The sequence below is a fragment of the Rana temporaria genome, chromosome 1, assembly GCF_905171775.1.
Source record: "Rana temporaria chromosome 1, aRanTem1.1, whole genome shotgun sequence".
Taxonomy (NCBI): Eukaryota; Metazoa; Chordata; class Amphibia; order Anura; family Ranidae; genus Rana; species Rana temporaria.
This window is the reverse complement of record NC_053489.1, coordinates 77,366,122-77,382,103: the sequence shown is the minus strand read 5'-3', so window position 1 is coordinate 77,382,103 and position 15,982 is coordinate 77,366,122. Positions and strand designations below refer to the sequence as shown.

Sequence of the window (15,982 nt, the reverse complement as noted above, 5' to 3'; positions counted from 1 at the left end):
CCCTCAGATCATGCGTTAATGTATTGTCTCTGCTAATATTTTCATAAGATTAGATGAGGGTGAAAACCCACAATTCAAACCAGATAACTTTTCTTTACATATGACCTCCCTTGACTTGGCAGACTGCCATAAGATAACACAAGGAGCAAACACGGTAGTTTTCTGCCCTAGATCCCAGCGCAGAGCGAGAAATATGATCTGGAATTCAGCTCTTTTTATATAGATACAATGATATTTGTTACAATAAGTGTAGGTCAATGGTCCTTCTATATTGTTGAGCCATCTGCATATCAATACTTTCATCATATACCACTTCCTCCAGTCTCAATATAGATATCAGATATTCTAAACGCTGTCAACCAATAACTAGGCAGTACTCGTTTTGGTTGCTCAGCATAAACTGTTTATTGAAACACAGGTACACAGAGATATTCAAACTTCTCATCAGTAGACTGTCCAATCAGCAGGGAGAGCTGTTGGAGGAATTGCCCCCCTCCCCTCTCACAGCTACTCTACATAGACATACACATCCTATAATACCCAAGGCAGACAGACACAATAGAACAATGGAATACAGCCACACCCCAAACGACCCAGCAAAGAGTCACCAACTGTATGAGACAATATACAATATATATATAGATATATCTATATACATATAGATATATATGTAGCGCTACCCCTGCAGGAGCCGCTGGTTATAGATTGGGATAGTGTGTTACCTCTATGAGCGTCTAGGGGTAGATAGTTGAGAGCAGCGATGATGTAATGTCCAAGCAGTAGGTGTCTTTCTTGTGCTTTTATTCTTGCCCAACACGGCAACAGTAAACTTGAGGTAGATAGATAAAAGATGGGTGAGGAGGAGAATTTGCAGATTCAGGCCTATCAACGAACGGAATCAATCCTGTTTCCAGCGACACCTTAACTTCGTCGCCACTCCAGCTGGAGTGGGTATAGTGTACCTAGACAGGCCTCTCACACTGACCTGGCAGCCAGGGTATCACTCGGAACTTTGAGAAGAAACAAGTCTCTGCCACAGACTTGGTAGGGATGAAATTTAGAGTGGAACCTCTGCCACAGGCCCTTTTCTCTATAATGTAAATAGTGAAGTAAATCTTACTTAGTAGTATTGATGCCTGAATCTCCCTCAGGTAGTTTGCTTGTTTTGGGTCACCGACTGACAACTTGCTGACATCCAACCTCTCAGTGTCCGGTCACCCCGATCCCCGGTGAATCGTCGAGGCCCTATTGGATTGCCTGCCTCTCTTGGCTCTCCTCAGGCTGACTCCTCACCGAACAGCTATCTCGCTTGGGATCTCTCCTCAGAGCTTGGGAACCCAGTCGATCGACCGTGTAGCACATGCGCCCCGGCCTGGTAGGCCATATCACCGGGGCCCGTGATGTGTGGTCACCCTGAAGGTGGGTGCCACACCCGGAAAAAGGCCCCGCCAAAAGGCGTCCGCTACAGAAATACCCTCCCCCAGCATGCCCCACGAGGGAAAAACCCTCCTGATTGGCTGCTGGCAGGAGGCACTCCAACCTGAACGCCACTGCCGCCACCTGCCGCCCCGGGGTGGAAAAGCACCTCAGGAACACAGAATGAACCGACAGCACAGCCCAGCTAGAACAGAGGCCCAATTTGCACAAATCACTTGGATGAGAGCCAACTAACTCTCTCATCCCCCTTTAAATTTGGAATAGCACCTGGACTGAAAGTACATAGGCGCTACACATATATATACAACATTCCAGTGTGGTTGTACAGTGAGTCTGATTAGTACAGATCAGACTGGGGTTCTCGGTCACCCTGTGCACTTGAATCAGGAAGGGGGGGGAACTTGCACTCTGCACCTACCACACCCTCTGTACTCTACACCTAGCACACCCCTGTACTCTGCACCTACCACACCCTCTGTACTCTACACCTAGCACACCCCTGCACTCTGCACCTAGCGCACCCCTGTACTCTGCACCTAGGGCACCCCAGTATTCTGCACCTAGCACACCACTGTACTCTGCACCCAGCGCACCCCTGTTCTCTGCACCTAGCATACCCCTGTACTCTACACCTAACGCACCCCTGCACTCTTCACCCCTGTACTCTGCAACTAGCACACCCCTGTTCTCTGCACCTAGCGCACCCTGCACTATGCACCCCTGTACTCTGTAACTAGCGCACCCCTGTTCTCTGGACCTTGCACACCCCTGCACTCTGCACACCTGTACTCTGCAACTAGCGCACCCCTGTTCTCTGCACCTAGGGCACCCTGCACTCTGCACCCCTGTACTCTGCAACTAGCGCACCCCTGTTCTCTGCACCTAGCGCACCCTGCACTCTGCACCCCTGTACTCTGCAACTAGCGCACCCCTGTTTCTGGACCTTGCGTACCCCTGCACTCTGCCCCCCCTGCACTCTTCACTTAGCGCACCACTGCACTCTGCACTATTTGGAGCTCTTTTCCTCTCATATACATCAAGTCATGATGGAGGCACATCAATGGAGAAACGAGGAGGAAAGCACAATCTTTTAGTCTGCGGTGACTACAAAGATTTTTTTGCACCTGATATAATCAAATACTATTTTGCCACACATCTGAGAGCTATACCCTCTTGGACGTCCAGATGTGCCCCTAATAGATGGTCTGAGATAGAGATGAGCATTACAGTACCTGCCCACCCCTGCTGCATGCTATGGCCTTCCTCTGACAAATACACCTCTCAGCTGCGTAGGGTTTGTTTAAATTTCGATGTTGTTTACACTTTCAATCTGGAAAAGTTGTTCTGGAAATACTCCCTCTCATCCCCATGCTCTCCTTTAGTAAATATTATCTTCAACCCGGAAATCCCTGACAGTCTGTCCTATGACGCCATGTTACCCTGGACAAAAGCTGGTGTATTTCAATTGCGCCATCTAGTACAACCAGTGACACGTAAACTTCTTACTTTTCCTGATTTTCAATCTAAATACAAACTCTTGAAAAACCTCTTCTACTCCTTTTTACAAATTAGACATTTCATCTCCACCAAAATCCTGCAATTGACCTTAACTAGGCCCACGGAATTTGAACTGTTGTGTTTTAGAGGCCCTTATGAACCTCACCTAATATCCACCATTTATAAGATTTTACACGCTACTCCCCATATCACGGAGCAAAATCATTCTTAGGCCTCGTACACACAACAGTTTTCCTCGACAGAATCCATCAAGAAACTTGGTGGCAGAGCTTTTTTGCAGAGGAAAACGGTCGTGTGTATGCTTTTCATCGAGGAAACTGTCGAGGAACTCGACGAGAAAAAAAAAGAACAAGTTCTCTTTTTTCTCGACGGCAGTCTCAATTTCCTCGTCGTGTTCCTGGTCGAGCTGGTTTTCGACAAGGAAACACGTTCGTGTGTATGCTAAGAAACCCGCGCATGCTCAGAATAAAGTATGAGACGGGAGCGCACCTTCGGTAAAAGTAGCGTTTGTAATGGAGATAGCACATTTGTCACGCTGTAACAGACTGAAAAGTGCAAATTGTCTCTTACCAAACTTTTACTTAACACGCAGTAACATGAGATTAGCAAAAGCAGCCCCAAGGGTTGTGCCAGTGGAATCAAACTTCCCCTGCCATTGTATGTGTTGTACGTCACCGCGTTTGAGAACGAGGAGATTTGGTCTTGACAGTGTGTACGCAAAGAAAGCTTGTCAAGTTTCTCCACAAGCCTGACAAGGAACTCATCGAGGAAAACAATGTTTCATTCACGACGAGTTCCTCGGTCGTGTGTACGAGGCCTCACATGCGGAAATGGTCCCATATTCTAAGCAGACCCATTTCTTTACTCGAATGGAAGAAATCTGGGAGGCTACTTCTAAAGTATCTAGATGTGTGGCCCAGAAGGAAACCGCTTATAAAATATTATTGTTTTGGTACAGGACCCCGGAATTTTTAGTGGCAAGGAAGCTAACACCTTCCGGACAATGTTGGAGATGTGGCTCTTCCTTAGGCACCCACTACCACATATTTTGGGAGTGCCCTATGATCACACCCTATTGCTCTAGGATTCATGCCCTTTTGGGAAAGGTCCTGGGTATTCCTGTACCTCTGCATCCTATACACCTCCTCCTAGGATTACCCCTTCTGAAAACACCTAACCCCTTAGGAAATGAATGGCCTTTATTCTACTAGCTGCTAAACGGGCTATACCCCAGTGCTGGCTTACCAACATTCCCCGTTCTTTTACACAATTTCTGGCAGCCCTTACAGACATTTGTAGGATGGAACGCCTTACGGCTGTAATTGAAGACTCCTTAACTAGTTTTGATGCCATATGGGGGAAATGGGATTCCTCCGAATATAACTGAGGTTTCGCAGGTAACTCTGAGTTCATGTGCTTGAGGAGCAGGTTATCTCAATCAAACGAGTGAAAATATACCACCTAAACTATTGTTAACCTTGTTTTAATGGTTACTTGTCTTTCTCTTTCCTATACCATGATGCATTTGAAATGTCTGATAATCACTTGACATTTTATATAGTTCCCATTTACACAATTTACCACGTGATAGCTCTGTCAAATGACAGAGCGATCACTTGTAAACAAACCGGCATCGTGTCTGGTCCTCTCTCCCCTCTCTGTATCGATCTGTACAGTGTGAGCGGAGAGGGAAGAGATCAGGTGCAGCAGCGCTGTGGGCACTACAGATCTGTGCCCATTGCAGCCTCATCCAGCCATTCATTCATTCATGCTCAGCTATCCCTCTGTCAGCACTACAGATCTGTGCCCATTGCAGCCTCATCCAGCCATTCATTCATTCATGCTCAGCTATCCCTCTAGCAATTCATCAATACTCTTCCAGCCATCCATACTCAGCAATACTCATCCATCCATCCATGCTCTGCCATCCCTCTGTCATACTCATCCAGCCATACTCAGCAATATTCATCCATGCTCAGCCATCCATAGTCAGCAATACTCATCCATCCATCCATGGCTCAGCCATCCATACTTAGCAATACTCATCCATCCATCCACCCCCATCCATACTCAGCCATACCCAGTCATACTCAGTCATACCCAGCTATACTCAGTCAGACCCAGCCATACCCAGCTGTACCCAGTCGTACTCAGCCTTACCCAGCCAAACCCAGCTGTACCCAGCCGTACTCAGCCGTACCCAGCCGTACTCATCTGTACCCATTCGTACTCAGCCATCCCATCCATACCCATCCGTACTCAGCCATCCGATCCGTACCCATCCATGTTCAGCCATCCCATCCACCCCCATCCATACTTAGCAATACCCATCCATCCATCCATGGCTCAGCCATCCATACTCAGCAATACTCATCCATCCATCCATCCACACCCATCCATATTCAGTCATACCCAGCCGTACTCATCCATACCCATCCGTACTCAGCCAGCCCATCCGTACCCATACATACTCAGCCATCCCATCCGTACCCATCCATAGTCAGCCATCCTATCTGTGCTCCACCATCCCATCCGTACCCAGCCATACTAATTTATGCTCAGTGATCCCATCCATACTCAGCCATCCACATTCATGGCTCAACCATACTCAGCCATCCACGGCTCATCCATCCCCATTCATGCTCATCCACGCCACATCAGTTCTCATCAATGCCACATCTATGCCACTACAGTGCCTCACTAAAGTGTAATAGGTAGTCAAATTAGATTTGAAATGTTGGGCCTCTGTATGTGGCCAGGCTGTGGAAAAGTCTCACACATGTGGTATCACTGTACTCAGAAGGAGTAGGAGAGCTCTTTTTGCTTCAGTTCCAGCAACAGACGCTCTACACGGCGTTGTCTCTTTTTCCCCATCGTAGCTTCAGGGGTGTTTAACAATGTCCGGAGGTCTGGATGTCCTGCAAATGAAAGAGGAAAATGTCCTCAAGTTCCTGGCTGCAGGAACTCACTTGGGTGGCACTAACCTCGACTTTCAAATGGAGCCATATACAAAAGGAAAAGTGATGGTATTTACATTATAAATCTGAAACGGACATGGGAAAAGCTTCTGCTTGCTGCACGTGCCATCGTAGCAAATGAAAACCCAGCTGATGTTTGTGTGATTTCCTCCAGAAATACTGGCCAGTGGGCTGTTCTGAAATTTGCTTCTTCCTGTGGGGCCACCCCAATTGCTGGTCGCTTCACACCTGGTACTTTCACCAATCAGATTCAAGCTGCTTTCCGTGAACCACGCCTGTTAGTTGTGACTGACCCACGCGCTGATCATCAACCACTTACTGAGGCATCATACGTCAATATTCCTACTATTGCTCTCTGCAATACAGATTCACCTCTACGTTATGTGGATATTGCCATCCCCTGTAATAACAAGGGTGCCCATTCTGTTGGTCTTATGTGGTGGATGCTTGCTCGTGAAGTTCTGCGCATGAGGGGAACAATTTCCCGTGAACATCCATGGGAAGTCATGCCTGATCTCTATTTTTACCAGGATCCGGAGGAGATTGAGAAGGAAGAACAGGCTGCTGCAGAGAAGGCTACTACTAAGGAGGAATACCAGGGTGAATGGTCTGCAAATATTCCAGAGTTTCCTCAGCCTGAAGTTTCTGACTGGTCAGAAGGAGTACAAGTCCCATCTGTGCCCATTCAGCAATTTCCTGCAGAGCGTCCTGAGATCCCAGCCACAGCAGCAGCTGCCGCAGCTCCCAAACCTGCAGCAGAAGATTGGAGCTCCCAACCAGCTAGCACAGATGACTGGTCTACTGCCCCAACTGCTCAGGCATCCGAATGGGTGGGAACAACTACTGAATGGTCTTAAAAGAAAAAATTCTGGTGTTACCCATGTACAAACATGGTGAACTTGAAATAAACCTGTTTAAGAAATCAAAAAAAAAAAAAGAAGGAGTAGGAGAACCTTTATTTGGGGAGTAATTTTTGGTATGTACATGCTATGTTTTAGAAATATTGTATAAATGGACAACTTTGTGAAAAAAAATGTATTTTTCATTTTCTTTCCACATTTTCCCAAAAATTTCGAAAAAGATGACAATGGGGTCATTTTTGGCATTTTTATGTTGTCCTGGTGCTCCAGGGCCTTTAAAAATGTAAGAGGTAGTCAAGAAATTATGGCCCAGATTCTGAAAGGGCTTACGACGGCGCAACGCCATGTGCGCCATCGTAAGTCCTAATCTGGGCCGTCACATCTATGCGACTGATTCTTAGAATCAGTTACGCATAGATAACCATTAGATCCGACAGGCGTAAGGCTCTTACGCTGTCGGATCTTAAATGCAATTTTTTTTTCGCCGCTAGGTGTCGCCTCCGTTGTTTTCCCGATCGAGTATGCAAATTAGCAAAATACGCGAATTCCCAAACGTACGCGCGGTCGACGCAGTGAAGATACGACGTTTACGTTAGATTTGCGACGCGTAAAGTTGCCCCTGCTATATGAGGGGCAACCAATGTTAAGTATGGCCGTCGTTCCCACGTCGAAATTTAAAAATTTACGTTGTTTGCGTAAGTCGTCCGTGAATGGGGCTGGACGCCATTTACGTTCACGTCTAAACCAATGACGTCCTTGCGACGTCATTTAGCGTAATGCACGTCAGGAAATATTAGGGACGGCGCATGCGCAGTACATTCGGCGCGGGAACGCGCCTAATTTAAATGATCCACGCCCCCTACCCGGATCATTTGAATTAGGCGGGCTTGCGCCGGGAGATTTACGCTACGCCGCCGCAACTTTACAGGTAAGTTCTTTGTGAATAAAGCACTTGCCCGTAAAACTTGCGGCGGCGTAACGTAAACGAGATACGTTACGCCCGCATAGTTTTATGCCGAGATACGAGAATCTGGGCCTATATGTGTAATTTATGCTCCTAGAATGTCTAAATGTGCTCCCTCAATGTTGGGCCTCTGTATGTGGTCAGGCTGTGTAAAAGTCTCACACATGTGGTATCGCCATACTCAGAAGTAATAGCAGAATGTGTTTTGGGGTGTAATTTGTGGTATGCATATGCTGTGTGTGAGAAATAACCTGCTAATATGAAAATTTTGTGAAAAAAGGAAAAAGATTATCTTGATTTAGCAAAGAATTGTGGATTATACATCAGACAGGAGGCTCATATCTTATGCATTAATCCTTCTTTATTAATGCTCACAGCAGAAGTGTAAAAACAACTAACGTATGTAATAAAAGAAAAAACTGGTAAAACCACACCTCCCAGCAGTCCCATGGCCTTAACCACTCCCATATTGGTCTCTATATATGGACTGCTCTCATCTAGGATCTTCCTCTTTCTTTCTGCTCACGGCGGAGCAAGTTAAGTATCACCAAATATCTGGATATATATTGATATTGATTTTATATTGATAATATTTATTGTCATTAGATATATATCTGTCTTAGTACGGTCTACAGATACCTTGTCTCACCACACAAGGCTTCATTCACTTTTACCCTTTTTTCCTCACTATCTCTGTGCTGTACTATATTACCCCTGTTCCGCTGGGACCGCGATCGCCAGCGGTCACCAGCGGTCATACGCGCCATTTCTCTTCACCTGTTTTTTCTTCTCCCATGCGGCGCGCCATCTTGGGCAATCTCCCTCCTCTCTCCTTCCCATAGAACGAGCGCGCGTCGCAAAGGAGGCGGATCCACCGCCTCGCTCTATCTTCACAGAGCCGCCCCCGCCGTCCTATCGCTCCACGTGCTGGACTCGGGAGGCGGGTCCCATCGTTCCTTTCAACCAATGGACGCCTGGGAGCCGTAGTCTCGCGAGACTTCGCCCCCAGAGCGCAATCGATCCCAGGCTCTCCTCCCGTCGCATGCCAGTCAGCGCTGGTGACCGGAGGGAGAGCCTGGTATAGTTCTCAGACGCAAAAATCTTTTCTGCCACTATTTGTTCTGGGAATTTTATTCCCATCCCTGTGCCACAGTCCTCTACTCCCTATTAGAATCCCTTACAGAGCCATCGCTCTCTATTTACATACAGTTAACTGCTGCTGTCTCCTTATAACATGACTGAGGAAAATTCCCCCTCCCCATTAGAGCAGGACTTGGTTCTAGAACCAACTCATTTCCTCAGTACAACCCAATTACAGGACATCATTAACCAATCTGTCCAAGCAGCACTGACATTAGCTGCCGCTTCCGGACCATCCCAATCCACCCATCCCCCTGTGACCGTACCCCTCGGCACAGAACCGACCACAAAGAAAGGAAAATCTTCCTATAAAAGGAAGAATGTGGTGACGGTCTATGACTCCCCGGCAGGGGAAGCTAATAATATGCGGCGAGCAGATCCTTCCACGGACTGCCACCCCACGCATCCTACAGATCCCTTTCAACCTCTGAGCCTCAGAGAGTCAACAAAAAGGCACGGTTTAGCTAAAAGAGCCAAACCAGACTCATACGTTTTAGAGTCGGACGATGATTCATCCGCCGAGTCGGATAAATCAGATGTCTCAGGATCTGATTACTATGAGGAAGAGGATGCGGGGGCTTCGGCAATCCTCCCGGATGCCAACCCTGACGAACAGGGCAAAGACGTGCTAGACGCCATGGGGGAACCCCTATTTAACCCAGACACTATTTCCCATCCTCGCTCTGGGGACTGGTCCCCACTGCCCCACGTGTCCCAATATGTAGAACTCTGGGCACGCAAAACTTTAGATAAATCTAATCGCAATAAGCTTAGAGCGGAGTGCCCCCGCCCGCATATCCCCATGAAGGCGGTTGTCACACCTACAGTGGACCCCATTTTAATGAAATACCTGCTGAAAACAGGCAAAATGCCTAAGAAAGGAATACACCGATCCTTTACAAGTATCCAAGACCGCATCCTGGACCTGTTCGGGCCTTTGACTAAAATCCTGAACTTAGCGGAACAATCCGCGACAACAGGCCAAGGGGTTGACCTAACACAACTGCGCGGTTGGGCCCAAAGAGCCATTTGCCTTACGGGCAATGCCAACACCGCCTGTTCAGTTGAACGCAGGCGCTCTATACTCATGCGCCTCGACCCACAGCTAGCCCATCTAGCGGAGTCCGAGCCAGGCCCCTCAGCAGGGGGCATGCTTTTTGGCGAGTCCTTAATAAAGGACATTAATAAATTTGTCGGTATGTTCAACAGTCTGGACAAAGCACAAACATCCCTGAAAAAACCCAACAATGCCAGAGTTTTTCCTCGGGCCGGCAGATACAGGGGCCGCTCTGCCGGCCGATACAATTCGGGCAGACCCTTCCAGAGGTCTTCCGCTCAACCACACTATACCCAGGCTCCCACCCACTATACCACCACCGCGCAACCGGCACCATTCTTCCCTCCCCGTGGGAGACCCTGGAGGGGACGCGGCCAGAGAGGATACCCTCGTTCACGCCCGTATTCCTGTGAGTACCACACCCATTCCCTTTCCCCTCATACCGGTGGGAGGTCGCCTAATGTTTTTTACGCTCGCCTGGTCTGCGATTACGGCAGACTCCTGGGTGCTGAATACAGTAACAGGTTTCCAAATAGACCTTGTGTCCCCACCGACTCTGGGGGTATCGCCACCCCCTATCCATTTTTCAGAAGAAAATGTGACCCTCATAGACTCCGAACTTCGGGAATTGATAGCCAAGCATGCAGTCACCGAAGTCACCACCCCATCCCCGGGTTTCTTCAGCAACCTCTTCCTAGTCAAGAAGAAGGGGGGGGGTTACCGCCCGGACATAAATCTCCGGGACTTGAACCAACATGTCGCCTATCGACATTTCAAAATGGAAGGCATTCACTGCCTCCGAGACCTACTCACCCCCGGAGACTGGTTAGTGAAGGTGGACCTAAAGGACGCCTACCTCACAGTCCCCATGCACCCGGACTCCCAACATCTCCTCCGTTTCAGATGGTGGGGTCGCATCTGGCAATTTACGTGCCTACCGTTCGGCCTGTCCTCAGCCCCATGGTGTTTCACCAAACTGCTGAAACCGGTCGTGGCAGCGTTGAGGAGCAGGGGAGTGCGTCTGATCATTTATCTAGACGACCTCCTCATACTAACTCACTCCAAGAATATGGCCTATCGCCATATGAATTGGACCATCGACCTGTTACAAACCCTGGGCTTTATTATCAACCGAGAGAAATCGGTTCTCGTCCCGGCTCAGGAGATGGAATTTCTGGGTTTCTCGATAGACACCCACCTCGCTATCCTTCGACTGCCCAGCGCAAAGCTGGCCCTAATCCGAAAAGAGATCAGGGCGGTTTTACGCAAAGGCTTCCTATCCCTACGCATCCTGGCACGCATAGTGGGCCTATTGGCTGCGTCCATTCAAGCCATCTTTCCAGCTCCCTTACATTACCGAGCCCTTCAGAGGTTAAAAATCCTACACCTGCGCCAGGGCCTTCGTTACGCAGACGAAGTGTCCCTATCCCCAGAAGCTCGGGCCGAACTGCGCTGGTGGCTCCGTCACGCCACCGACTGGAACGGCCGGACGATTTTCAACGCACGACCAGATGTAGTCATAGAATCGGACGCGAGCCGACGGGGCTGGGGCGCCCGCTTGGGGATGAGATCCACGGGGGGGATCTGGTCCAGGGAGGAATCCCTGTTGCATATCAACGCTTTGGAACTCTCAGCGGCTCTCTTCGCCATTCAGAGTTTCTTAGCAACACGGACCAATTGTTGCGTATTATTGCGCATGGACAATATCGCGGCGGTTCAATACATCAACCGCCTGGGAGGTACCAGATCCAAGATTCTAGCGGACATCTCCGCCGAGATTTGGCACTTCTGTCTGTCTCGAGACATCTCTCTTGTAGCGGAATACATTCCGGGGGTCTCCAATACAATAGCAGACTGGAACTCTCGATATCTGGTAGATTCCAGCGACTGGGGTTTAGACCGTTCGGTCTTCACCCGAATAGAATTGCTCTGGGGCCCCTTGGGCATAGACCTCTTCGCCTCTCGCCTCAATCACCAACTGCCCCGCTTCTTCAGTTGGAGACCGGACCCAGGGTCCTCAGCTGTGGACGCTTTCCGCCACTCTTGGACAGGAGGTACGCATTATGCGTTTCCCCCATTCTCTATGATCCCCAGGGTCCTTCTACAAATTACCAATCAGGGAGCTACGGTGGTTCTGATCACACCGTGGTGGCCAGCTCAACCTTGGTTTCCCCTGCTATTGGACTCGATCATCGACCTTCCCAGACTTCTTCCCCGATTCCCTCGTATCCTGTCTCACCCAACCAAGGGCATTCATCCCCTGGTGGAGGAAGGCACTCTGACGCTCCTAGCGTGGCTGGTATCCGGGTGTCGGACCCGGGTGACGACCTTTCAAGCTCAGCTAGGGACCTCCTCACCATGGCCTGGGCCCCCGGGACTCGGTCGGCATACCGATCAGCCTGGCAATTTTGGGTACGTTGGTGCGACCAACGGCAAGTTGATCCCTTACGTGCCCCTGTAAACGTCATCGCAAACTACTTGGCAGAATCTTTCTCCTCGGGCAAGGCCTATAGTTCCATCAATGTCTACAGGTCAGCCATATCGGCCTACCACTATCCAGTGGATTCCATGCCCGTAGGCAAACATCCCCTGATTTGCAAACTTCTGCGGGGTATTAGGTTCAAACGTCCCCCGCGACCTAGGTATCAGTCCACCTGGGACGTTTCTAGGGTTCTTACCATGCTCTCTGGGGAGACAACGATTCGCTGTCTCTTAAAATGCTGTCCTTCAAGATCACTACCCTGCTTTGCCTGGTTTCTATAAAACGCGTTTCCGACGTCAGAGCCTTGGACATTTCAAGACGCCAATTTTCACCCCAGGGTGTCAAGTTCACGATAGTCCGCAGGACGAAGACCGGTCTACATTCGGTCTTCTATCCCTTCTTCCCTTCACACCCACGACTCTGTGTGGTAAAATGTCTACAGGTATACGAAGCGTACACTGCGGACCTCCGTAGTCCAAACTCCTCGCAATTATTAGTTTCTTACGTCAGACCCCATCATCCAGTCACAACTGCCACCTTGGCACGTTGGGTTAGATCCACCATGGCTCTGGCTGGTATAGACATCACCCTGTTTGGAGCACACTCCTCCAGAGGGGCCATGGCTACCAATGTGATGGCGACCGGAGGCTCTCTCTCTGATCTGCTAATGGCGGCCGATTGGTCCTCTGAATCAGTCTTCCGCCTTTTTTATTTCAGACCAGAAGATCATGTTGCCATGTCTGTTTTATGATGTTGATTGTTATGTACTGTTTTTGTTTTCATTTGGAACATACATATATTTATGCTGTGTTAGCTTTGAACTTGCATAAGATATGAGCCTCCTGTCTGATGTATAATTCGAGATTTTCCTAGCTTGTGACGGAAAATATTGATTATATGAAGACAGGAGGCGAGTATCTTCCCTCCCTTCCCAACCCTTTCACGTTTTGTGTTTTGTTTCAGGTTATTGACTTATCTATTACCTGGAATTTTCGCTTAAAACTATGGTTAGGGTGATGTTCCCCTGTTCGGTTTAATCAGCAAGTCTACGCGACACCATGGCCCAACGCAGTCGGGACTTACAGCCTACTCTTCTTTGGAAGTCTTCGTTACGGATAAAGGGGCCGACTGGTCGTAGAGCCGATAATCAGAAGTTAGAACCGACACCTCGCATTCACACAAGAAAGAGGAAGATCCTAGATGAGAGCAGTCCATATATAGAGACCAATATGGGAGTGGTTTAGGCCATGGGACTGCTGGGAGGTGTGGTTCTACCAGTTTTTTCTTTTATTACATACGTTAGTTGTTTTTACACTTCTGCTGTGAGCATTAATAAAGAAGGATTAATGCATAAGATACTCGCCTCCTGTCTTCATATAATCAATATTTTCCGTCACAAGCTAGGAAAATCTCGAATTATATAATAATGCATTTTTTTTTTTTTTTTAAATCAGTATTTTTTCTTTTATAGCACAAAAAAAACCTCAGAGGTGATTAAATACCAACAAAAGAAAGATCTATTTGTGTGAAAAAAAAAAGGGTACATATGGGTACAGCGTGACTGAGAAATTGTCATTCAAAATGTGAGAGCACCGAAAGCTGAACATTAGGTGAAGTGAACTCCTGCGCTGTCTAGAGTGAGGGGACAAGTGAAAAGTGGGGATACTGCTGCAAATAAAAAAGAGGTCTACCTCGATAGACAAAAAGTGATAATTGTAACAAGTGAAATATTTGCGCTGTAAGGTGTTATACAAATTAATCAGTGGCGGCTGGTGCTCTATTTTTTTGGGGGGGCGCAAACAAAACCCCAGTCAACCCCCCCCCCGCAACTCGCAGACAATGGGACCTGCAGACAGACAGAGAGACAGATAGATAGATAGACAGACAGATAATAAAACAAATAGATAGATAGATAGATAGATAGATAGATAGATAGATAGATAGATAGATAGATAGATAATTAGATAGATAAATAGATAATTAGGCAGATAGCTATAGATAGATAGATGGATAGATAGAGGGAGGGGGAGGGAGCGAGAGATAGAGCTATATATAATTAGATAGATAATTAGATAGACAGACAGATAGATAGATAGAGAGACATAGCTAGATAGAGCTATAGATAAATAGATAATTAAACAGATAGATAGATGGAGGGAGGGAGGGGGAGAGAGATAGAGCTATAGATAATTAGATAGATAGATAATTAGACATACAGATAGATAATTAGATAGATAGATAGATAGATAATTAGACAGACATATAGATATAGATAATTAGATAGATCGATAGATAGATCGATAGATAGATAGATAGATAGATAGATAGATAGATAGATAGATAATCAGACAGACAGATATAGATAGATAATTAGATAGAGAGCGATAGATAGATAGATAGATAGACAGACAATTAAACAGATAGAGAGAGACAGAGAAAGAGAGAGAGAGAGAGGGAGAGCGATAGATAGATAGATAGATAGATAGATAGATAGATAGATAGATAGATAGATAGATAGATAGAGCTGTAGATAGATAAAGAGATAGAGCTGTAGATAGATAATTAAACAGACAGATATATAGATATAGATAGATAATTAGATGGATATAGATAGATAGACAGATAGATAGATAGATAGATAATCAGACAGACAGCTAGCTATAGATAATTAGATAGACAGACAAATAGATAGATAGATAGATAGATAGAGACATAGAGATATAGAGCTATAGATAGATAGATAGATAGAGACATAGAGCTATAGATAGATAGATAGATAGATAGATAGATAGATAGATAGATAGATAGATAGATAGATAGATAGATAATTAAACAGACAGACATATAGATATAGATAGATAATTAGATAGATAAATAGATAATTAGGCAGATAGCTATAGATAGATAGATAGATAGATAGATAGATAGATAGATAATTAAACAGACAGATAGATATAGATAGACAGACAGATAATTAGATAGATAAATAGATAGATAATTAGACAGAGGTAGCTAACAGATAGATAGATAGATAGAGACATAGATAGATAGAGACATAGAGCTATAGATAGAGAGATAGATAGATAGAGAGAGATAGATAGATCTATAGATCGAGAGATAGATAGATAGAGCTATAGATAGAGCTATAGATAGATAGAGACATAGAGCTATAGATAGAGAGATAGATAGATAGAGAGAGATAGATAGATCTATAGATCGAGAGATAGATAGATAGAGCTATAGATAGAGCTATAGATAGATAGATAGATAGATAGATCTATAGAAAGAGAGATAGATAGATAGATAGATAGATAGATAGATAGAGCTATAGATAGAGAGATAGATCTATAGATAGAGAGATAGATAGATAGATAGATAGATAGATAGATAGATAGATAGATAGATAGATAGATAGAGCTATAGATAGAGAGATAGATCTATAGATAGAGAGATAGATAGATAGATAGATAGATAGATAGATAGATAGATAGATAGATAGATAGATAGATAGATAGATAGATAGAGCTATAGAGAGATAGATAGATA

At 46.4% G+C, this 15,982-nt stretch overlaps 1 protein-coding gene across 1 annotated transcript; it reads left to right on the top strand.

Moving 5' to 3' along the window:
• The first annotated feature begins 5,781 nt into the window (after window positions 1–5,781).
• On the top strand, window positions 5,782–6,799 carry LOC120928340 (40S ribosomal protein SA-like). The gene is given in 2 exon segments (XM_040339438.1): window positions 5,782–5,955; window positions 5,958–6,799. Coding segments are annotated over 2 exon segments (936 nt in total). The 5' UTR covers window positions 5,782–5,852; the 3' UTR covers window positions 6,791–6,799.
• The last annotated feature ends 9,183 nt before the right edge of the window (window positions 6,800–15,982 follow it).